Source organism: Cheilinus undulatus, linkage group 7, assembly GCF_018320785.1.
Source record: "Cheilinus undulatus linkage group 7, ASM1832078v1, whole genome shotgun sequence".
Taxonomy (NCBI): domain Eukaryota; kingdom Metazoa; phylum Chordata; class Actinopteri; order Labriformes; family Labridae; genus Cheilinus; species Cheilinus undulatus.
Window position 1 is genome coordinate 44,466,348 of NC_054871.1, and position 24,489 is coordinate 44,490,836.

At 39.4% G+C, this 24,489-nt stretch overlaps 1 protein-coding gene across 5 annotated transcripts in view; it reads right to left on the minus strand.

Annotated features, from left to right (window-relative positions):
* Nucleotides 1–11,984: 11,984 nt before the first annotated feature.
* ect2 (epithelial cell transforming 2) overlaps nucleotides 11,985–24,489 on the minus strand; it is a 63,815-nt gene continuing 51,310 nt past the window's right edge. For 3 of the 5 annotated variants that reach the window (XM_041790421.1, XM_041790422.1, XM_041790420.1), the window contains 3 exons: nucleotides 21,508–21,642; nucleotides 20,150–20,744; nucleotides 11,985–13,376 (listed from right to left, as the gene is read on the minus strand). In XM_041790421.1, coding sequence (XP_041646355.1) covers nucleotides 20,181–20,744; nucleotides 21,508–21,642 — 699 coding nt within the window. In that variant the 3' untranslated portion in view covers nucleotides 11,985–13,376; nucleotides 20,150–20,180. The remainder of the gene's footprint in view (nucleotides 13,377–20,149; nucleotides 20,745–21,507; nucleotides 21,643–24,489) is intronic. The other 2 variants (XM_041790424.1, XM_041790423.1) reach the window with 1 other exon arrangement.

Below are 24,489 nucleotides of genomic sequence, written 5' to 3' on the forward strand. Positions count from 1 at the left end.
TTTGATGTCCTCTGTAGTGAGTAAACACTCAGCTTAGTGAGATGTCGATAGTGTTTCTCACCTGTTTAAAGGCTCATAAGTAGCTGGAGGCCCTTGGTGCCATACAGCCATTTTTCTTCATTTGAAGCATTGATCTGCAGTCATTTGCTAACATCTCTCTCTCCTTGTCCCCCTCTCTATCTCTGTCAGTCCTGCGTCATACTGGCATCTGGTCATTAGAGCCAGGAGAACATGAACCCCATAGATGGAGAGCAGTAGAAATAAAGAGCCATTGGGTAGCAATACAGAGGCAGAGAAAAATAGCAGAGTGTTCTAATTAAGTTTTCATCCATGTTAATTCATTTGGGCCTCGTTAGAGGGACTCAGACAGACAATACCTCCCTCAGTCGTGGGAGAAACCTGGCAGCTGCTACCACAAGAAATCCATTAATTGATTTAGGAGACACAGCTTTGTTGTGACAATGCTAAACCATTTGAGGACAGGTGAGTTGAGGAGTTTTTGTTGGCTTTTCCCTAATGAGGCAACAATTACACCCAAAAGGAGGTTCAATTAAAGCTGGAAAGAGAACCTGTTCTACTACAAGCAGGTGTGCAGAAGTTGACTGTAATTGCTGGATTTAAATTGGCCAAGAAAACATCACAATTAAACATCAAACTCTTTCTCTTAATTCTCTTAATTCGGTCTTTATGGCCACTGTCTTTCAATCCTTCCTGTTTTTGGATTCCCACTAGCCTTGATTGCAGACTGCAATAACCGCAGTTCCCGAAGAAAAATCTATTCTTAATGAGACTGAAGGCATTGAAATGATGTTTTCGGCACTCGTTATCTTCTTCTACTTGTAAAGCAATAAAAAAAATAACTTTTACATAACTTATTTTTTAAGTTGTATTTGTAGCCGCTTTTATCCTCCTTCATTTGCCTAAGATTCAATTTATTATACATATCCTGGATGGAAATTTAACTCATAAGAAAAGGGAACTTAATCACAAGGCAGTGAAAGTATTTTGCTGGAGATATACCTGCTGTTTTACCTTGGATTTTCATAAATAGCTGCATCATGAGCATTCTCATAAACACAAGTGCATGTACATGGCATGATATAAACATATTATATTTCAAATGTATAACCATAAATGGTTCTGTTTAGGCAGGCAAGTTCAGCACCTGGACTCTTCTATTGTGAAGCCATGCTGTTGTGATGGATGTGCTACATGGTGTAGCATTGTCTTGCTGAGATATTCAAGGCCTTCTCTGACAGAGGCGTCTAGATGGGACCATATGATGTTCTAAACCTCTATATACTTTTTAGCATTGATAGAGCCTTTCCAGATGTGTAAGCTGCTGACACCATAGGCACTAATGCAACCCCATACCATCAGAGATGCAGGTTATGAACTGTGTGCTGAGAAAAAGCTGGATGGTCCCTCTCCTCTTTAATCTGCAGGGCACATCCATAGTTTCCAACAAAAATTTCAAATTTTGAGAAGTTCAACCACAGAACAGTTTTCCATTTTTCCTCAGTCCAATTTAAATGAGTTTTTGCCCAGCAAAGCATTTCTGGATGGCAGGGTAAACTGTGTTGACGGACAAGGATTTCTGAAAGTGTTCCTAAGCCCATGCAGTGATTTGCCTGAGGGCCCCAAGATCACCAGCGTCCAATATTTCATGCTGAGGAACATTCTGAAATTGTTCTACATTTTTTTTTTGTCACATTTTGGTGAACCTCTGCCCATCTTAACTTCTAAGAGATTCTAAAATTCTCCTTTTATACCCACTCATGTTACTGACCTGTTGCCAATGAACCCAATTAGTTGCAAAATACTCCTCCAGTTGTTTTTTATTACTACCACTTACTTTTCCAGCCTTTTGATTTGCAGTCCCTAGATAAAAGCAAAAAAAAATCTTTATTGTTGCTGTAGTACAATATAGCCATATTAAAATGTTTACTCCTTGTCTTAAACTGAACCTTTTTATTGGTGATAAAGTGTGTATACATAAAGTAACAAGAAAACAGAACAAAAAAAAATGGCAACCAAAAGTCAGTTAACAAAACAAATATACAAACAAAGAAAGAAATGAACAAGAAATGAAAAATAAAAACAAGAACAGATATTATTATGGCATTGGTGTTGGATAATTAGTGGTGTGGTAAGGTGTCCTGGCTTAAACATTACGTATTATTCCAGTCTTGTAGGTTAAGGGGTAAGGGGATGACTTTAAAGAAATTGTAGTTGTTCTACTATGAGAGAGAAAAAAAGAAAGGTGAAAAAAACATAATAATAATAGTAAATTAAATAATGAATTTAAAAAATCATAATATTAATTATGTATACATGGTACATGTATACACACGTGTACACACATGTATCCATACATACATGCACATACGTGTTCACACACCACCACACACATTTCGCATTAAACTAAATTGTTCTGATTTTTATTAAAACTTTTTAACATAATTTTGGGCCAAGAATGGACCAAGAGTGGGTTATGTCTCCTGGGTGGGGCTGAGAGTGGCCAGCATTGGCCCACAGACCCCCAGCAATATGGTGGCAGTGCCCACTCAGGGCCCAGTTGGAATATTAGTCCAACCAGCTCACTCCCAGAGAGCCACAGGATTTCTTATAATTTCAAAACCTTTTATTTGCTAATGTTAGTAATGTTAATGTGCAAATCGACTAGACTATTTGTAAAGTAATATCAGACTTTATAGCAATTGTGAAAAGCAGTAAAAAAGTAGCAAACAATTCTTAAAAGATGCACTGGGTTTGTCAGGGGCCCAGCTTGGGCCTCCTACTGGTGTGGGGGCCTCAAGCAGTTGCCTACTTTGCTGACTAGCAGCACCTGTGATTAAAACATTGACTTTATGAAAACATTTCCTGAATCTGAATCAGAAGTGAAATTATTTCAGATTTAAACTTGATTCATTAGCTGTTCAGGCAGACTTTACAAACTATTCATGACCAGGTGCCAGCTCTTTGGTTACTTTGACTCATGCACTAATTACGCAACACACATGCTGTATCAGGAGGAAACGAGGGATTATTTTCACTCAAATGAGGAGAATCTAATTTCCTTCTAGCGTTGCTAAACTGTCTGAGGTTACTGTTACTCTCTGCCTGCCTCACCTTCTTTGCTCTCGCTCATTAAGGATATTTCCACTCCCCCGTAGACTGTTAATAACTAACTGCAGCACTGGGGGGGTTTAAAACACAGAACTTAAAAAGATTGTTAAGTCAAGTTCATCGTATTAACTCAGCTGGTTCTCACAAGCACACTATGCATGCTGAATAGTATGCACAGCATGGGTCTACATATTGTTCATCTGCTCCCTGTGCCCTTGGTGAGTCGTTCTTACACAGAGCCTCTTGAGTTTGTGAGAGTATTTCACAGAATCCAAATTTCAACCTTCAGGACATTTGGACTGTGTCCTCTCAGACTTTTTTCATTTGTATCATGCCATATTCACCATGAATTCCATTAAGTCTGCGAGGGTGCTCTACTATGAGCGGATGAATGAGAAGGATAATCATGTTGTAACATTCATACAGCTTTTGAATGAGGGGAGTTAGCCAGCTGAATGTGGACTTTCTGGAAGTCTGCAGCAGTCTGAAGAGGGTGATGAATTATGAATTTGGACAGCACTCACATTTAAGTCTGCTGTTGGGTCTAGACAGTTTGATGCAGAACTGCAACATCAGTAAATATGGTGATGGAGACTTCCCCAAAGAGGGAGTCTGGAGGGAAGATAACAAGGATCTAGCAAAATACATGAAGAGAAAGTAATATTAGGTATAGATTCGCTTATTATTCAGCAGACTAAGGCAACTGAATTCTTGTGTTTCAACAGAAAGTCCTACAAAGTCAGCACCAAATAACAAATTATGCACAAGAAATCTCTTTAGATCATGCTTTTCACAAGAAAGCATACACTTACGTTTAAATCACTGCTTTTAATAACTGTAATCTTGTTGCAAGGGCCTAGTGATTACTTTTTTAAATTTATTGTGACTGGCTTGTCATGTAGTAAAGTAGATTTGCACATAAAGGAAGTGTACTTGACATTGCCATAACAAAACAATAAAATGCAGAACAGGAATGGGGGAAAAAAAAAGCAAAAACAGTCTGAAATCATCTTTAAAAATCCTAATAAAAAGTGCTGTAAACAAAGAGTAGGAAAGGATGATTTGCCCTCAACACTTTCACATGTTGACTCCAAGTAAGATATTCCTGGCAGCTCTGAAGTCAACATGTCTTGTCAGTGGGGAGTGAATCTCGCCTCCAGCTGTTGTAAATGAGCAATGATGACTGTGTGTAGTTGAAGGAGGGGCTCATTGAACCAATTAAGGAAGAAATTGGCTGTGAAGAGAAGTATGGGGAGAGGAGAAAAGCCAATGGAAGACAGATCAGAGCTGGTCAATATCCAGCTGAGCTCTCTTCTCCATGGAGCATATTGATGTTCTGAAGGTCAGCCATAGTGCACCAGGAGTCACATGATCCCCCTCCTCTCTCTGTTTCTCACAAACTTTCTCTCTTGTTCCTCTCTCTTACAAAACACACAGAGGATGAGCCTGCTTGAGACTAAATCTGTCTGTAATAGATGAAGGTGTGTTATTCATAATCCTTTGATATAACACTTATAAATCATTTTTCCCTCCTGATGCGTGACTGAAGCTGTTTAACATTAGCACTACAGTGCATGGACACAAACATAGTTCTGTATCATTTGATCAATTCACCCAGAATGTTTCATTTATAATAACACTCTTCCTGGCCTCAACACATTTTAAGCAATTATAATATAATACACTTGAACATACAACCTTATACTTGCTGAACAAGGAAAACAAAAAGTCCAGAGACCTTTCACAGTTCTTTTAAAGTTTGCACATTCAACAGACAGTATGTCATTTCTACCATTGGTGGGCTTTCAATCAAAACATTAACAAAAGATGGTGAGTAGCTCAGCTCCGCCTACTTCTGCTGCTGACAACTGGTTTTCAACTGAGGTCCCCATCCATCCATCCATCCATTAATACACCCATTCATCCAATCATTCATCCATGCATCCCTCCACCCATCCATTACCCTTAGAGCTTACGTGGCACGGATCCCTGCCGCAGGCACATCCCTTTGTAAATTGCTTGGTAACTTTTGAACCGTAAGTCATACACACTAACTTGTTTTTTCCCATGAAAGCTCTCCGTTGCACTTTTCTAATCATGTCTTCCATGCATTCGTAGCTCTTACAGAACATTCTCTAGTGAGCCTGGAATTTGGCTGACTTTCCGGGGTCTCTGAGGACAGCGTTGTGTAGAACATTAAGTGACAAAATTTCTAAAGATGTTGATAACTTTGAACCGTAAGTCATAGACACTCTTTTTTTTTCCCATGAAAGCTGACCATTTTGCGGTTTGTTTGCTTCCATCAATGTCTCTGTAGTCCTAAAGGACGCCGTCGTAGTGAGCCCGGAACTTCAGTGCCTTTTCGGGGTCTTTGGAGATTAAATCCACAGCATTACATCCAATAATAAGCATTTTTTTATCCATTTTTAATCCATTTTCGATCATATACTTTGGCTTTCTTCAGTGGGCAGCACCATGTTTGTCGACATGCAATGCATTGTGGGAGGGGCAGTCAACCAGTTGCGTCTCTACTGCTTAGAAGAATGGCAAAAATAATAACTGCAAAAAAGTGCATGGACATTTTTTTTTTGTATATTTGTAGGAATTTTGAAAACCGTTAGTCACAGAATGTTTATTTTTCACCGTTGTGTCCCCGAGAGATGGGAGAACAAGTCTGTGCAAAGAAAAGGCCTAGTAACTATTGTTTATTGTGTGTTATCAATAAGAATCTGTGAGTTTCAAATTCCAATTTCTTCTTTTTTTATGCCTTTAGAGTCCTATAACTTTTTAAAAATTCAAGTGACATGACTTTGGTAAATATGTTCTTAAAGCCATGGTTGTCCTGAAAAAGGATGTATAGAGCTTGACTGTGCACCACAGGGTCGATGTTTAACAAGCTCTGTTAGACAAAAAGTCCAGACGAGACATGATGGTGAAAAAATAGCTGTGAGCTCTAAGGGTTAATACATGTATTTATCCATTAATATATCCGTTCATGCAATCATCCATCCATCCATTAACCCACCCATCCATCCATTCACCTTGTCATCCATCCATGCACCAATCCATCTTCTTCTGCTTATCCGTGGCTGGCTGAACAAGTCGATCCCTCTCTCCAGTGACCCTTTCCTACACCTACTTGGGGATCCTTAGGCATGCCCAGACCAGACAAGAGAAATAATCCCACCTATTGCTTTCTGTTTCTTCACCGAGGTCTCCTCCCAACTGGATGTGCCAGGAAAACTTCCAAAGGGAGGTGCAGGAGAACTACCAAAACTGGCGCCTTTCGATGCAAAGGAGCAGCAGCTCTACTCTTAGTTCCCTCAGGATGCCTGAACTCCTCACCCTATCTCCAAGGCTGAGCCTAGCCACCCTCCAGAGAAAACTCATTCAGCTGCTTTTAGCCATTACCAAGAATTCATGACTATAGGTGAGGGTTGAGAGGTAAATCAAAAGCTTTTCCTTTCAGTTCAACTCCCTCTTCACAACAACGGACTGGCACATCGCAGCACTGCTAACACTGCACCATTCCACCTGTCAGCCTCTTGCTCCCTTTTACCCTCACTCATGAACAAGACCCTGAAATTCTTGAACTCTTAGAGACTCACCTGGGACATCCACTGGACCTGTCTCTGGTCCGTCACAGCTGCACTGCAGTTTGACTGTATGTCCCAGTTTTCATTGACACCCACCGACTGCATTTTCAGTGCGTAGCACCGAGCAGCACCGCCAGACTGCTTTACCGGCAAGACCAAGGAGCTCAGAAATTACAGAATTACACCTGTGTGAGACGATAATGCTGACGTGCTACAAAAACATGACAAACACACATTACACACAGGGTGGACTTGCTTGAATTGGTCTCATTTTTGTCCTTTCACAAGGCTTTTTGTGCTTCTACTATGAGTAAGAAACGTAATTCTAAGTAAATGCGCTTCATCTCGTCCCTCTGACCTGTTGACCACAGGCTCCGCTCCACCCCATGCAACATTTTGTTGATGTAAGTGAAATACAATCTGCCATTTGATGGTGTCATCGTTGGTGCATTTTTTTCTGAAATTTAACTAGATATTTTCATTTGGTTTCAGCGAAACTTCCTTCCCAGCTTGATCTGCTCCTGTTTATCTGCTGTGGAGGGCTCTGTGCTGCCAGAGCAGACGTACCGCAGCAGAGAAAGTGGAAGCACTCCCATTGACTGAAACTGAAACCTAGGTGCTCCATTGCTGTGACAGAGCGGAGACAGATCAAACATGTATCTGGTGGAATTTAGGGGTTCAATAAAAACTGCCCGCATTTCTTGATTATTGGCTGAATTTCTGATAAAGTGGGAGAAAAGTTGTGAAAAGTGACCTTCTGGGTTTGCAGCATGAACTATACTTTAAGGTGACATATTTTACCCCTTAAAGACAAGTTTATATTGGTCTCAGAGGTCCCCAAAACATGCCTGTGAAGTTTGTTGCTGAAAAAAAAACACTCCAGTATTGGATTTTTGTATGTCTAAAATCCCCGCTGTTTACGCCCTGTTTAGAACGAGCTTTTTCTGTGTATTTAAATGTTAATGGGCTGTCTGACTCTGATGTGGCTCCCCTGATCCTCCTCTCAGCTGAAGATTAGGAGAGAAAGGTGGAACTTTCTTCCAAACGGGGATGGCCAACCGAACCTAGGGGTGGTGCTCACTCCCCACATGACATCATAAGGAGAAAATCTGAGAAAGGCTTGTTTCAGCACACATTTTCTAAAAGGTAGAGAAAGAGAGAGGGGGTTCTGTGCTAACTGCATGAACCAGTGTGGCCACTTTTAACAGCTTTTCTTTCTCATTGTGCAGAATTCATCTGATAAAGAAAAAAATGATTTACTGTTTTAGCTTATGGAGAGCCGTTTAATCTAATAAAAGAAGGAACATAGTCGGTCACAAGGCGATAGCTTCTAGTAGCAGTTCCCCTTTCCTGACCTTTTGCCTTCACATCCAGTGTTTCCATAGCAACAATTAACACATTAAGCCATTGGAAATATTTGAAGTAATATAATTACTAATTTCAAGTGAAAAATCAATCTAGACAAATAGAAAATTTTACACACGGTACCTTTAAATAAATGCCAATGACAAACCATAGAAAATAGGCCCTTCTGCTTCTGTGCATGGTTTTAGATTCAGTTGGGTTTTGAACTGATAATTTGTCTTTGCAGCTTTCTGCAACACCACATGCTTCCCTGCTCTGGTTCCTTGTAGGTTTATCAAATTATGCCAAAAGGCATTTTAGTCCTCGACTGATAGTAACACCATCTTGGATGGTGATAATGAACTTTGGGCTTCCTGACTAATTTGCACTTGAGAATTAGTTTTGGTGGATTTAAACCACACTAAACTCATTCTAAATAACGAGAGCTTGAATAAAACCTAATGCATGGCTTGTCATGCTTAAATTCTGTTTGTTTTACACAAGTTTTCAAGGTTACAGGAGAATCTGAAAACTCCTTATGTCTGAAATAGCCCCAGATTTGCTGAAAGTTAGACTAAATTTTTGGTCATACTCCAATAAGAGAAAGTTTCACTGAAAATGAAAACTTTTCTCACAGTATAGAACTCCTATACATAAGATAGGTCCAATCTCCACACCCCCACTTTCCTCTGAGCGAATTCAATGTCAAACTGCTCTCTCTTTCTAGTCCTGTCTCCTCTGTGTAATCCGTTTGTAGAAGGGAAATGTATTTCTTTCATCCTCCTGCACTGAGTGTTTGCATTGGAACACCTCTCCTGATCACATCATTAAGTCACATTCACTAAGTTTAATGGTATACTTTACCTGGGCTGCATGTTTAAATGGTGCATTGACATCAGTAGACCCCTACCTGTCCAGCTCTGGCCCCCCTACCTCTTCCCTTTTGCTGGTCCCCCTTTTCGTTTCACCCTAAACAGCCAGTCAGAGGCACTTTGAAGTAAAGGCAAAGGCAAATATGAAAAGAGTGAGTGTCCTCCGTGAAGAGGTGCCTTTTCATTGTGGCTATTCCCCAGTCTCGCCTTGCCTCAGGCCTGCATGGCACTCTACCTCCAGTTGCTCGCTGGCAGCCTGGCACATCCCACGCTTTATCCAGGAGACACAGATTATCTGCTAATGCTTTGAAGAGGTTGCATGTGAAGAGGACAAAACAGGAGCACCTCTCTTCCTGCCCACTGCCGTGACATAAATACTAATGTGGGAAAATTCAGAAGCTCGCCATTCACAACACACCTTGACTCGGTGGGAGGAAGTCAGCCGACTCCGGGGTAGCTAATGTGATTATGGTTAAGCTAAGGGCAAGAGGACACGCTGTGAAGGTCTGACTTTGCAGGAGGTTTGTGAACTCACTGAGCAGAAATTTAGCACCTTTTTAATTACAACTGTACTTCATTAAAGTTGTGTCAAAGTTCATAAAAGCACTTTTCTCTCCTGCTTCTTCATACTGCTAATTCAGCTGTATGATAATACACTCACATTCATCCTGCAGCGTTTCTTGTTATTTCTTTATTTAACCTATATGTAACTGAAGAGTCCTTGGATGAGAGAGTGTCATATTCCAAGGATGAAAGACATGAAATTCAAGTAAATGAAGAAAGACATTATAATTAAAGGAGTTAAAAATGAGCTGATAACAGCAATCAAAGGAATTTAACTGAGCTGAGCTTATGCATTACCTATGTTTTTTTACTGCAGGTAAACAGGAAAAAAACAAACTAGCAGTCACAACGGTGAAATTCATCTATGTTGTCCAGTTTGGTTTAAATATTAAATATTTATGGAAGTAAATATTGGACTTACAGTGCCTTTAACATATTGGATGTTTTACTCTACTATTGATTTTATAAATCATTAATATAGAGTATAATTTGGCTTTTTTGATGAAAAAATATTCTTCAGTGTCAAAGTTAAAACAGGTTTCTACAGAGTAATGTCAGTTAAATGAAAAGTTTGTAAAATAAGTGACTGCATAAATATTCACACACATCAAGTCAGTATTTTGTAGATGTACCCACGGCTGCAATCACAGCACTGAGTCTGTGTGGATAGGTCTCAATCAGCTTTGCACAACTGGACACTGCAATTTTACTTCCATTCTTCTTTGCAAAACTGCTCAAGCTCTGTCAGGTTAAATGGAGATCGGGAGTGAACAGTAGGGTAGAGGGAAAAAAAAATCGTCACAGTATGGTATTGCAATATTTTGCGCGGCAATTTATTGTATCGTATCTTCAGCAAAGTACCGATTTTTTTTCTAATGAATTGCTAATATGACATGAAGTCTATGATACTGGATAAATAACATCAGTTGCCTTTCTGTCCACTTGATGAGGCTGTTGCACCCTTTTTCCTGATGGCACCAGAAGTGACAGTCATACAGCAGGACAAAGTTAGTAAAACCAATATGGCAGCACCAGGGAAAGGATATTGGGAATGCAAGTGGGGCCCGAACAACACAGACATGACACGTGGGATTTGCATGAAAATAAAATACTCCATAATACGATAGAAATACAGGCAAGGGTAATGCTAAATCAGCTAAAAAGTCAAAAAATGGTATAGAAATATATCCCCACATAAGGTATCCTGAAATGATCCCATGTTCACCACTGTTTGTTTTGTGAATAGCTCGTCTTGCTGTATTTAGCTTTATAATAGTTAAATTTTGGTCATTCATCTCCATGGATGCTGCTTTGTTAAATAAATTATTTTCTAATCTATCTTGAAGTCTGTGATTATTTTGCATACATACTGTAATAACTGATGCCTGTGAGGGTCAGTGCATTATTGCTTGCCTTGTATTCATGCAATACAAATATTCATTAAATACAAATAATATCAGCATTTCAAATTTAACTCAGGGGTTTTTGTTCTTTTTTGGTTTTGAGGGCAATGCCCCGTCATTTATCAATCTAGATTAATGATTAATTTATATTTATAACTATGGTTATAATTTTTTAAATATTTTAACAATAACCAAAATCAGGTTATGGGGTTGAATGAGAATGGAGTTAGATGTATTATGAGAACCTCTAAATATCTGTCTGGCTTTGCAGATAAAGTTTCAGACAAGCAGAACAGGCTCAATATAGCCATGCCAACATAGCATGATATCAAACTTCTTCATCCATGTAAATAATTTCTGCCCAGATTTCCCCATTTGTCAGTATATCTCAGAACGGTTGACTTTCTTCAAAGTCCTAGCCTCCTCTTTTGGCTCAAAAGTGAATTTAAAACAGCAGCTCCCATTTATGAAGAAGAAAGAAACTAGGGAAGTTCACTTTTTGTCAAGGGGGATCCAGAAACTTCTAAACCAACTCCGACATCAAATGAACACCAAGTACAAACGAGTACTGAGGAGAAATCATGAGCAGGCTTCAAAGCAATATGCAAATCAAAAATGGGCCTTAAAATCACAAATAGACATTCAAAGATCCCAAACTCAAGTGGAAACACCAAGCATGTTTTGTAAAACAAATATCTGAAGCTCCATGTAAGTAGTTTAATCTGTTAAATATCGATTATGTATATTTCTGACATGGAATGTGGAGAAATAAGATTCACTAATAAAACATTTAGAAGTCAACCTAAGTGAATTACAATTTCACATCCCTTTTCTTTGAATAAAGGAGGTAATAAAAGTATTTGTTCTCAAACAAATACCTCAGCATTTTTAATCAGGATGCCTTACAAACAAATGGACTGAAAAAAAGTTTATAATGTTCCAAAGAGACAAACATAAAAAAAAAAAAAAAAAAAAAAAAGTCTTCATCTCAGGTACATGTTTAAGTGCATTTAATACAAAGATTAAACAAGAGATGATTTATACTTGATTAAAAAACATCAGAGAAATGACAGACATTAAAGTGGAAAGAACATAAATAGCAATAGAAAAGAAAACAGGTATTAAAATGTATTCATACAGAATAAATATATACACTGATGCAGCATCCCTTCTTTAACACACAGACGAGACAGTTAAAGACATAAAAAAATTTAAAAAGTGGACGGTGGGAAGAGCAGACATGCTTTTATTTTCTTAACGGAATCTCTTAAATGCTGAAATAGAAGCTTTATAAAAGCTGGAAGCTGTAATAAGTTTGCATTTTGAAGGAAGGTTAATTTTAGTCAGTAATATTATTCAATCAAATACGGTTAGGTCTACCCCACTAAAATAAAACTCTAAATGTCAGGTTATATAAGGGTCTTTCGCCCAGGATGTTAATCAAAAAGAACAACAAAGTTAAGGGCACACAAAATCAACTTGTAAATTAAACTACAACTTAAAATAAACAGAGCTTATGAACTCACATTTGTTAAACAGAAAAACCCTGACATCTGAAGAAAGATTAATTAGCTCTTTCTGAAGCAAAGAGAAATGAAAGTGTCATCCAGAAACAGTTGGAGACTGATGCAGCTCCCTACTTCAACTAGAACTTACTTGTAATTAGTGTTAACCCTTTACTAAACAAGGCCAGCACTGGCAATCAACCAAAGGGCTGAACAGGAGACTTAAAAACATGTAACAAGTGCTGGGTTAATTGCTTAAAAGAAAAAAATGTCAAGAGAATCCTTTAACAAATGTCATCATAAAAGCAGAGCATCCTTCACTTTTTTAAGGTAAGGCTAATGTTAACCACAACCAGTGCCATTTGCACGCTGAAGCCTCTAGTGCTGAAGAGTACCATTCCAGATAAATCCTAGTGATACATTTCTATTTACAGATTTGTGCTTGTTTAAAAAGATGTGCCAAACCCCTTGAGCATGACATCAGATAACTAGCTTTTTTCTTGTGGTTTTTCAGCAAAAATAGACATTTTTGCTGACTGTTACACATGATAAGTATCAGGCATCTCAATGTAACTGCACTTGACCCAAGTTTCAGCTAAGAAGCACGAATAGTAGCAGGACATTTCTGATAATGCTCAATATCAGATTTAAGTCCCTAGTTTCAGTGCATTTTAAAATGTGGCTGCTTGACATGCCATCCTGTAGATAGGTGCAGAGCTCTAGTATGGACAAAGGCAAGTTTTCCATATTTTACAAGTAGCTTCAACTTCACCTGTCCAGTCAGGTCCTGCTGTTTGTTGCAGTAAAGGCAAAAGAGGTGATAGGATTGGTTGACTCGTGCTGGTGCTCTGTAGCAGCAGCGGCAGCAGTGTCTCAGAAGAGGTGGGTGGTTGAACGACTGAATGTGTGGTACTTCCTTTCAAACATGGAGGGCAGATTGACCATGGAAGGGGAATGATGGGCCTATAAACCGAGAAAGAGAAAGATTATTTTCAACAGTTAAAAATAGAGAGACAGGTGAGAGCCAAAGCTGAAAAAATATTAGTGCCCTAGTCTGTTGTTAGAGGGTGAGTACAGTTAATCAGAAGATGGCTTGAGTGTTTGTCTATTTGGTCGTTCATTAACGTAGTTTAAAGAATAAATGTAGAATCTTTCAGGCAATAACTGTGATTCAGAAATCGTATTAAAACAGAATATGAGACACAAGCAATAATCATTAGAGTTAACAAGTGTGAAGGTATCACAGGGTAACTCTGATTCAACAGTCCCAGAGTTACTCTGATGACCACTCAACAGTCACTGTTGCCATGAAGGAAGTTAACTGGAGTGACCATAAATGGTCGCTTTCCCATAAAGGGTCAATTCCGTAAAAAAGTGAGGATTTTGGAGATGGGAGGTTTTGGCCAGAAGGCATAATTATGTGAGTTAGCCAACATGCATAAATCTGCTGATTTCTCACAAGAATTTTCAACAGATCTCAACATAAGATTAATATTTTTTGACTAAAGGAACTTAAAAGGAACTGGATGTTGTAGTTGGTGTTTAAGGGCATGCAATTGAGTTGAATTTCAGAGCAGATAGTTTGCTAAATTAATCTTTAAAACTAGTCACTGGTCAGTAGAGACTGAAAATGTGTGTATGTATAAAGGACAATGGACAATGTGCTTCATCCTTCTTTAATTACTGAGCACACAAAGACTAACACTGTTGTTGCACCCCTCTGCCTTCAAAGCCAAACCCTGGCACTGAACTAATGGAGGTATGCAACACAATTACATTTCAGTTGCTTTGCACTTGGATTTTTTTTGTCTTCTTCTTTAACACACACCAAGCCACCCACCAATCCAAGTACTCTCTTCTTTCTTCTGCATCTGTTTGCGTCATTCACCTAGGAGTAACTACTGAAAGGTGGCCCTGATCACATGTAGCTGAGTGTAGTTAGAGGTCAGCAAATACACATCAAGATTGGCTCTGTTTCCACTGATATACAGCCAGTGTCATGTTGATGTGCTCTCAACACTCTCACCAATAAAGTCTACCCAGCTGGGGTTTTTATTGGAGCTAATTAAGATGGGCTCATCACAACCCTGTCACAGCAGCTTTTACCTTCTCCACAGGCTGTAAATCAAACCTGAAGGAGCGTCACCTGTTTCAACAGTCTGTAGGTGTCATTCTTTTTTTTTTGTTTTCATGACTGTACGGCTAAGAAGCTCTGCCGTCATTTAGACATTCATACTGATTCTGCGATATTTGGTGCCCCCACCCTGTCAGTTCACATTGTGAGTATAGCACTGTGGGAGCTCCACAAACACACAGTCAGACATGCACACATACACATTGTTGGGCTACCCCGCTGGCTCTGCTGATCCCATTCTTTCTGTAACATTTCTGTTACTTCCGCTTATGCCAGCACACAGCGGGAGTCACTTGTCCCCCATTACGCCTCTGACGTTCATAGTGAAAGCCAAACGTCACATGGGCGTAAATATCACAGCACAGTGAATCAGCCTTATGACACACTGCAGGAGAAGTGCCAAAACACCATGTGAGAGGCAGGGTAGTCAAGTCTCTCTTTGGCTTCCTAAAATTTGGGTGCACTATGAGAAAGGACAAGAATAAATTTAACCACGGGAAAAAAAATGCAATAAGACATGGGCATGGCCATTTGTGCAATGCATGCTGGTAAATGCATGCAGTCAGCAAGGTTTTCTGTGATAAAGAGAACAAAGCTTAGTCTGCTTCTTTAGCAAACAGTGAGGAGTTTAATTCTCAATTCAAAATTCATGTGTGAATCCAAATAAAAGCTCTGAAAAATTTCCATAAGATTCATTTGCATTTCAATTCTAACAAAAAGGATTTATTATTCATGTCAACAATCACAGGGTCCCTGAGCTAGATGGACCCCACTAAAGCAACTCTAGAGTCCAACATACAACACCCTGATAGCAGCCAGACAGTGTAACACACTGAATTTTCACAGCAGAGATACAGCAACACTCTGGGACCTTGTTAACTGATGAGGATATAATGAAGTAATTGGGGTTTAAAATGGTACTTGTAAATTTTTGCCAAAGAGCACAAGGCTTTGTCTTCTCTGAGGTTGACAAAATAAGATTTGTAAATATTGATAAAGCAAACCATGATAAAGCAGTTAGTAAGTAGTTTATAAGGTTTTTTGATGAGAAAAGCAAGCATAGACCTTTTTTAGGGCTTTATCAGCAAAACAATTAAAATCTATGTTGATTTTTGATGGCAATGTGTCACCTTTTCTTCTCTCTTGGGTCCTGGGGGCTCAGCTTTTCTTAGGTACATGTAGGGGAAAGGAAAAATTGTGGGGAAACGTTGGACTAGACAATCAACGAATGCTTGGTTGAGATTTTGATCACTTTAACCGCAGTGTGATTTTTTTTTTCTCACACATCTTGATAGCTTCCCTCTCTCACTGCTTCAGTCCTCCTGCTTTCTCCTCTCTGGTTGTTTTGACAGACAGCAGGTTAGACACATAATAGCGAAATATCACAGAATTTGAATGTCTGTCAGTCCAACCCTAAAATATCAGTCTCATCTTTGTAATGGAAAATTTTCTACTTTTTATCTTTTTAACATCAGTTATCTATTTTCAGCCCTAACTTGTCTTCCTCGAGGAAAAAATATCTTTAACAAACATTTGTCGTCGTAGTCTTTGTTCACAAAATAAACACTGCTAACAAACACCAGAAAAAGCCTTACTCTTTTACTGGAGTGAATGAAAGTGATTATTTAATCCATGGCAATGAATGATACAAGCTGTTCATTAAACCTACAGACAAAGAACAATTTAAAAACTGTCACCATGCTTACAAATGTTTCATTTTAGACATTTAAATGTGTGAACTTAGTAGGATTGACACCTTCACGCGATTGTTTGGTCGATACGCTCTCATCCGACTAAGATTCCTGCACATCGGTTGGTTGCATGTGAGAACGAAATGGCAGAAGTACACAACTAACCGATTACGAGTCACGCAGCAGAAGACAGAGAAGAGCCATGCAGCGCTGGGCAACACAGGCAGAGGGGCACACATACAGTGATGCAGACTAGAGCCTGACCAATTTATCGGCGGGCCGATTATAGCGTTTCACAGATTAATCAACATCGGCCAAAATGTAGCCAATATATTAACTTTTTTGCTGTCTCTGCTCCTGTTGCTCTGTGTTGTGTCTCCATGCTGAACTCAGCCCGAGTGCCTGTGCCCTCCCCCTCAGTGCAGCAGTAGCTCTCCCTCACTCAGTGTTGCCAAATTAGCGACTTTGTCGCTATATTTAGCGAGTTCTCAGACCCCTCTGGAGACTCTTTTCAAAAAAGCAACTAGCGACAAATCTAGTGACTTTTTCTGGTGTCTGGAGTTTTGGAGACTTTGACGTGAAAGCAAGTATCGTTGTTGCTCTTCTCACCAAGCAGCGCTGCTGCCGTGGGCCCCTCTCCGTCCCTAAGCACTCGCAGGCAGCCTCGTCCTCGTGCTGTTCAACTGCAGCAGAGTAGAGGACTAATGCTTGTTTCAGACTGGGATCGTGTTTTGTTGCTTGCATGTGCCACGCGTGTCAGCTCCGGTTCCTGCTGGTGCGACTTTCACACAGGGAGCGAGTTTTCTGCGTGTCAGCCGCATCTCCCGGCTCTCAAAGCGACTTGATTCAGTGTATAGAGGAAGTGTGTCGGGAACTTTTCAAAATAAAAGCATTCTGCACAAGTGAACAGGGTTTCTCTATAGAAATGCTCAACCGGGCTTTTACTTTGAAAAGCACAAACCAGAAAAGCATTTATACAGTGTTTATCTTTCCTGTGACGTATTCTACCAGTGTGGAGACAGAAAGTTTCACTAATAGTAGATCTTTAGAGAACAACTTTATAAAACAGGCACATTTAAGCTTGTGGCCTTCCTCAGGGTTATCAAGAAACACATTGTTAACATATTCTATGTGCATATTTGCCACAACGATGTAAACATGGCTCTCCATATTATGGCTCTCCATATCCCCATACTTATAACAGATTGTCTTGAAAGCCACTTTTGAATGCGCCCTCTTACTCAGGTAGAGCAGTGTTTGTATGAATGAACCATGGCTTTATTTCTGGCAGATATGAGATGTCATGTCCATGGTGGCTTTAAACAGCTCATTTTTGAAATGTAGAGTCTCCTGCACAGAAACTTTAATCAGAGAATAAACCTTGTATATGTAGTCAGTCTGGCTCCCATAAACATGGCATTTTATTTCAGTGTTTTTGTGTAAACAACCAAAAACACAAAGAGCATGGCATCCAAAATTAAAGGCATGCCTTGACATTTTAATTCCTGCTTGATATATTCTACTGGCATTGGCAGTAGTTTTAAAGGTCATGTTAGAGGGAATGGTTAATCTTATCTTGGATCTGTTTCGCTTTTGAAAGGCTTGTTCTCTGAAAAGCTGTGAATGTAATATATTCTTGTTTTTAGCCAAAATATCTACTCTATATCTACTACTAATCTACTTCTCTCTTGTTGAGCTGTTGTAATGACCAAATTCCCCCAATGGGGATCAATAAAAGTTTATCTTATCCTATCAAAATGCAGGCAGTATTAAAGTTAAAACTGCCATGAAAGGCAATATTTCAATATCAAAACAGAAAAAGAGTAAACCACCTGTCTGAAAAAACATCTATTAAACAAATAAACTTCAGTCATCCTTTCACCTCTTTTTTGCCTCAGTGTCAAACTGACTGTATTTATAGCTAGGGATGGGAATTGATAAGATTTTATTGATATAGATGCAATTATCAACTCTTCTTATCGATTCAATTCTTCAATCCCCTTATCAATCCCTTTCTGTGAATTTTCTTGTTGGAAAAAGTATACTGATCCCTGGATCTTTAATCTCTGAACTTGAATTAGAATACAATACTATTGCTCATTTTCTTAAAAAGATAAAACCTTAGATAAATATTAAACTAGTCTCTGGATCCTGCCAAGCCATGGCGCGTAAGTATCTTTGCGCTAGTCTGTATGTGAGTGTTTGTCTTTTGCAAAACTGTCCGGACATCATTAACAGGAGTTCAGTCATCACTTTTAAAGTGTGTTCATGCACAGGCAGTGGTGCTAGGGGTGGGAAAATACAAATATTCTTGAGGAATTTGTTATTAATGTGCACTCATCACGCAGCACCATCTTCATGATGTCAATTAAAGCAAGACCATGGCTATTTTTAATACCCCAAGATACACTTTTACCGTATTACCACCCATTTCCAGTGAACTGTAACAAACACAGACTAAAGTGGTCAAAAGTGTGGCATCATTTCTCCAAAAATTATGCACACATGGCAATGAGAAATGTGGATGTAAGGCATTGATAAGGGAATTGTTAAGATTAAGTGTAAAGACATCAATGGATTGAAACAATGTGATCAGGTTCTTGATTCCCATGCCTATTTATAGCACTAATAAAACTGACAGGAATCTGTCATAGACATAAAACTTTAATCCTTGCAGTGTTGAGCTTAAACAACAGCCTGTATCATGAGCTGTAGCAAATACCAAGGAAGTCTGCTGCTGCTTGGGGGAAATATCCAGGTCCTCTGGGCTTGAAAAATGTCACTGATGGAAATTTCTGTTTTCTTAAATTGCACCTAGAATTAACTACAAACTGGATAATAGCTACCTTTGCCATAGCAAAAAACTAGCAGTGCTAACATTAGCATTTACTGTGCTAGTTTACATTTGGCACAGTCTTCACAGCAAAGTTGCTTTTAATTTCCAAAACGTTAACAGGTTTAAGTAGTGGCTTAATCCTCTTCTCCTCCATCCACTGGGAAGAGGATAGAGGAGAATTTATGAGTCACCTGCACGCGTTTCTCAATCATGTACAGCTCACTTGCTAGCGCCAGAGGTGCAGTGAGCTCCTAGCAGCTCAGCAGATGAATACATGAGCATGCAGAATAATGTTAAATTTGGCTGAGGTTCAAAGGAATCACTGCTGTGATTGAAACAACATAAAACCAACAAAAGCAGAAAAACTAGCATAAAGCCTTTTGATGATAATGAATATAAAAAGTTAAAACGTTTTAGACTTTATAGCGTTGCTTTCAGACTTTTTCAAAGCCTTAATTTTAGCTAAACTGATTGATCAACTTTTAATACTTTAAAGACCCCACAGACTCCCTGGAAAGCAATCTCTTTAGGATATGATTTTTCCTGTGGGAAAGCTGATTTCCACATTGACAACAGTCTTGTTTTAGCTCTACACCAGCAAAGCTTATTTGCACAAACATTTAAACATTTATATAATTATTCCTGATAGCAACCACCTTGTGAAATTCCCCAGCCACCACCAACACCAATTAGTAACCCAGGTGATTCAGAGGAAGAGAAGTATTCCAAATCAACCCTTAAAATCTCTTCCCTTACAACAGCTAACTGAGGAGGACCATTCCATCCATGCTTACATGTGTTTTTATCTTAATTCATGTATTTATCTAAATCCATTAAATCTATCATTGGGGTCGAGAGTTCAGCCTGTTCTTTAATTCATGTTTGATATTATGATCTCTTTCTCAGGGTCTCAGCTTCTAAGGAGTTGATTTGGGGCCAGAAATGCACCAGTGCTATTTGAATGTTAAAGGGCTACCAGAGGAAATGTAGTAAAGATTAATATTTAAATAAAGAAAAACAGAAATGGTATTGGTGCACCCAGAGTTGAAATGAGAACACAGTAATGTTTGCTCACATCAGACTCCAGGACTGAGCTCAGCGATGGCTTAGAGCAGAGTCTCCCTGCGAGGACTGGTCAGGACAGCCTTGCGTGGATCCGAGGAGATTACAGGATCCTTGGACGCCTTGGAGATGGTTCTGCCTTTGACATTGACAGGCTGAGGATCTGGAAACCTTGTCTGAAACCCTACAGAGGGCAAGTGTCTGGGCACAAGTGGACTAGCTTTTGGCTGGGAGGTTTTGGTGCTGGCCTGAACACAGTTTGGGACAGCTGGAGTGGAAGTGGAGGACGGACGGGGAGAAGAGGCTGGCTGCTGGGAGTTGTAAAAGCCTGAATGAGGATGAGCTGGTTGGGACGATAATGGAGCGTGAAGTATGGACTTGCGTTCTTGTTTGCTAGGGTAATAGTTTGGGCCGTGGCTTCGGCTGAGCTCAGGGTGGGGGTTGGGGCTGGGACTAGAAGGGGGGTTTTCAGCTGAGCTGGAGGGGTTACGCACACAGACAGGAACCCTGGCTCTGACAGGAGGATTGTCCAAAGAGTTGGATCGCTGTACTATGGCACTACCCTTAGCAGAATCACTCAAACTGAATGTTGAGGCAGAACGAGACATCTAGAGCACACAACAGATAATACACATACAGAGCCGGAAATTGTACAATAACAAACAAACACAAGACAAGACAGGGAGAGAGCAAACATGCTTAAAAATATTCAAAAGAGATATTCTCAAAGTTAAAACAAAGGCCACAATCATCTGATTTCATCCTAGAGTGTAAACAGGAAAGGGGAGTGGCATATACCTGGCTCCTGTTGTTTATGTAATTTTTTTCATTATTATTGTTCTTATTTCTATGTGTATAGCAACAATCTAATTTTTTCTATGATTAAAACTCTACACCCCTCCTCTCCACCTCCAAATAATTAAAATATAACTACCAACAACATTAGAGCACAGGCCCCTTTCCTATTTCTTTAATCAAGTTACATCAAAACGACTGACACCAACTGAAACCTGTCCCATCATATTTTGATGGAGAGATCAATTGCCTGGTTCTCAACAAAGGAGGTATGATGGAGAGAATAAAAAAGAAACAGATGGACAGACTGATGAACACAGACAGCCACTCATTATTGATCTTATTTCTTATTTATCTGAAACAATGTGGCCAACTACATGGAAAGCAAAGGGGGATTAAGGAAACTTAATAACCTGTTTTAACAATTGAGTTTGGCATGTGTAAAACATGTTTTTGTCTGGTGGGTGGTTAGGTAAGATTGAGATAAACAAGATGATTGACTAAAGAAAGACATCTGTGATTCTAAAGCATCGACACAGCTTATGTTGTAATATGAATGCAAACACAAACACTTACAGCGAGTGTGGAACTGCTGCCAATGCGGTTCTCACAACTCAGCCTCTGGCTCTTCTCATCTGGTGTACTGTTGGCCATGAACGCCCTTTGGATCACACGCTTCGGGGTCTTAGTGAAAGAAAAGGCCCTTGTTACCTGGCACAAACACACATACAAACAGAATGTTAGTAGTTCATATAATAATGGAGCCTTTTTGTGCACACAAGACCTTGGATTTTCAACCCCTGCATATTAAGACTTCCTGTCAGCACTTGGTATTGATCATGTCTGAGAACTATTATACAGCATGTTTTGTACTTGTTCCAAACACAGGAGTGTATCACTGAATGCATTTGTTTTCTGTTGTGAACAATCTGTACCAGGCATCACATGGCAAGAGATAGACATGGGCTAAACCACTCCTTGTTTTGGATATGGGCCTGATCCAGATTCAGAAAGTAAGATGTGATCAAAGGGCTGATACTTGAAGTGGAGCAAAACAGAAAGTGACAGTGCCTCTAAAAAGTATTTACCTCTTTGAATGTTTCACCTTTTTATTGAATCTATATCATGGCTTTTTGACAAAAAAAACAATACAAAACAAAACAAAACAAAAAAACCCAAAAAACAAAAAAGAACTCTAATGTCAAAATAAAAATAGATTTTGAAAAAGTATTATAAATCAAATAAAAATATATAAGGTTAACTAAGTGGCTGCATAAATATTCACAACCTTCAAGTCAGTAGATTCACCTGTTTCCTATATTTTGCTGCATTCATTTTACCATCCACCTTTAAGTATCCCCACAGCATGATGCTGCCACCGCCCTGCCTCACAGTGGAGATGTTGCATTTGTGGTGATGTGCAGTGTTTGGTGCCTGCCAAACACAGCATCTTTTCTGATTGCTAAAAAGTACCATTTTGGTCTGAATTATTTAAAGTGTTCTTTTGTCTTCATGGTGTAATGGCAGCCACTGTCTAAAGGCGCACTGTCTCGTCTCTGCATGAACATACAGTACTGTGGAAAAGTATTTGCTCCCTTTCTGATTCCTGATGATTTTGCATATTTATTACACTTAAATGTTTCAGATCATCAAACCAATTTTCATATTTCACAATGACAATCCTAGTAAATAGAAAATGCAGTGTTTGAATAATTATTTAATTATTTAAGGGGGTAAAAAAATCCAAACCTGTCTGGCCCCATGTGAAAAAGTGAAGTGAAGTTAGCATTTTAGCACCGGTTCCCTCATCTGGAAATCCATGGGGTTTTTAACTTCATTTTCGTTTAAATGCCTGAAATAAGGTCCGTGGTGAACACAAGCTCAAGAGAGTTTAACGTTTTATCCGACAACATAAAATACATCTTAAGGGCGTTGCTAAAAGACAGCTAACAAGGACTACAGCATTTGTCGGGAAGATTATACGTCAACATCCGAAGCGCGGCAACTGAGCCGTTCACTTGTATCCGCGGGTGATGACATTTAATTCAGCTGACCATGTAGTAGTTCAACATTGCATGACATTAGTTTTTAACTTTCGTCAGTTAGATTAACAAACCAGATATGAGGCCTATTTTATCAATTTATGAAGATTATCTTAATGAACTAAACGTGCCAGTTTCATAAACTTTTATTAGACACAGCTTATTTTCAGCAATGATCCAAAAACCCAAGCCTATGAAAAATCCCATAGGCTTGACGCCAAGGGAACCCACGTGACGCGAACTTTGGGTTTGCCTACAAAATTACACGACTGCACCACTCTACACCGCGTTCCACATTATTATGCAAATGATATTTTTCTCTGATTTTCCTAAATATTAATGCAAATGACAGTCAGAATATTTTTCAAGTAATCAGCCATTAGAGCATAATTCAAATGTTATTGAACAAACTTCATAATGACAAAAATTATTTGAAAAAAAAAAAAAACCCTCAAAATGCACTGTTCCACATTATTAAGCACAACAGCTTTTTAAAATATTTTATAGGTTGTAAAAAACTGAAAATGGTCATTTGTAGAAATTGCAGCATCAGGAGGTCATATTTACTGAAATCAAAGCTATTTCAATCAAAAACATCTTAACAGGACAAGTTCCATGTTAACATAGGAGCCCTTCTTTGATATCACCTTCACTATTCTTGCATCCATTGAACTTGTGAGTTTTTAGAGAGTTTCTGCTAGAATTTATTTGCAGGATGTCAGAATATCCTCCCAGAGCTGCTGTTTTGATGTGAACTGCCTCCCACCCTTATGGATCTTTAGCTTGAGGATACTCCAAAGGTTCTCAGTAGGGCTGAGGTCAGGGGAGGATGGGGGCCACACCATGAGTTTCTCTCCTTTTATGCCCATAGCAGCCAATGACACAGAGGGATTCTTTGCAGCATGAGATGGAGCATTGTCATGCTTGAAGAAAATTTTGCTACAGAAGGCACGATTCTCTTTTTGTACCATGGAAGAAAGTGGTCAGTCAGAAACTCTGTATACTTTGCCGAGGTCATTTTCACACCTTCAGTGACCCTAAAGGGGCCTATCAGCTCTCTCCTCATGATTCCGGCCCAAACATGACTCCGCCCCCTCCTTGTTGACGTCCCCGCCTCATTGGGACATGGTGGCCATCCACCAGCCATCCACTGCTCCACCATCTGGACCATCCAGGGTTGCACGGCACTCATCAGTCAACAAGACTGTTTGAAAATGAGTCTTCATGTATTTCTGGGCCCACTGCAACCATTTCTGCTTGTGAGCATTGGTTAAGGGTGGCTGAATAGTAGGTTTATACACGACTGCAAGCCTCTGGAGGATCCTACACCTTGAGGTTGGTGGGACTCCAGAGGCACCAACAGCTTCAAATACCTGTTTGCTGCTTTGTAATGGTATTTTAGCATCTGCTTTCTCAATCTGATGTATTTGTCCATCAGAAAACTTCCTCATTATGTCTTTATCTGCACAAACCAGTCTGTGCTCTGAATCAGCCCCAGATTTCTTCACAGTATGAT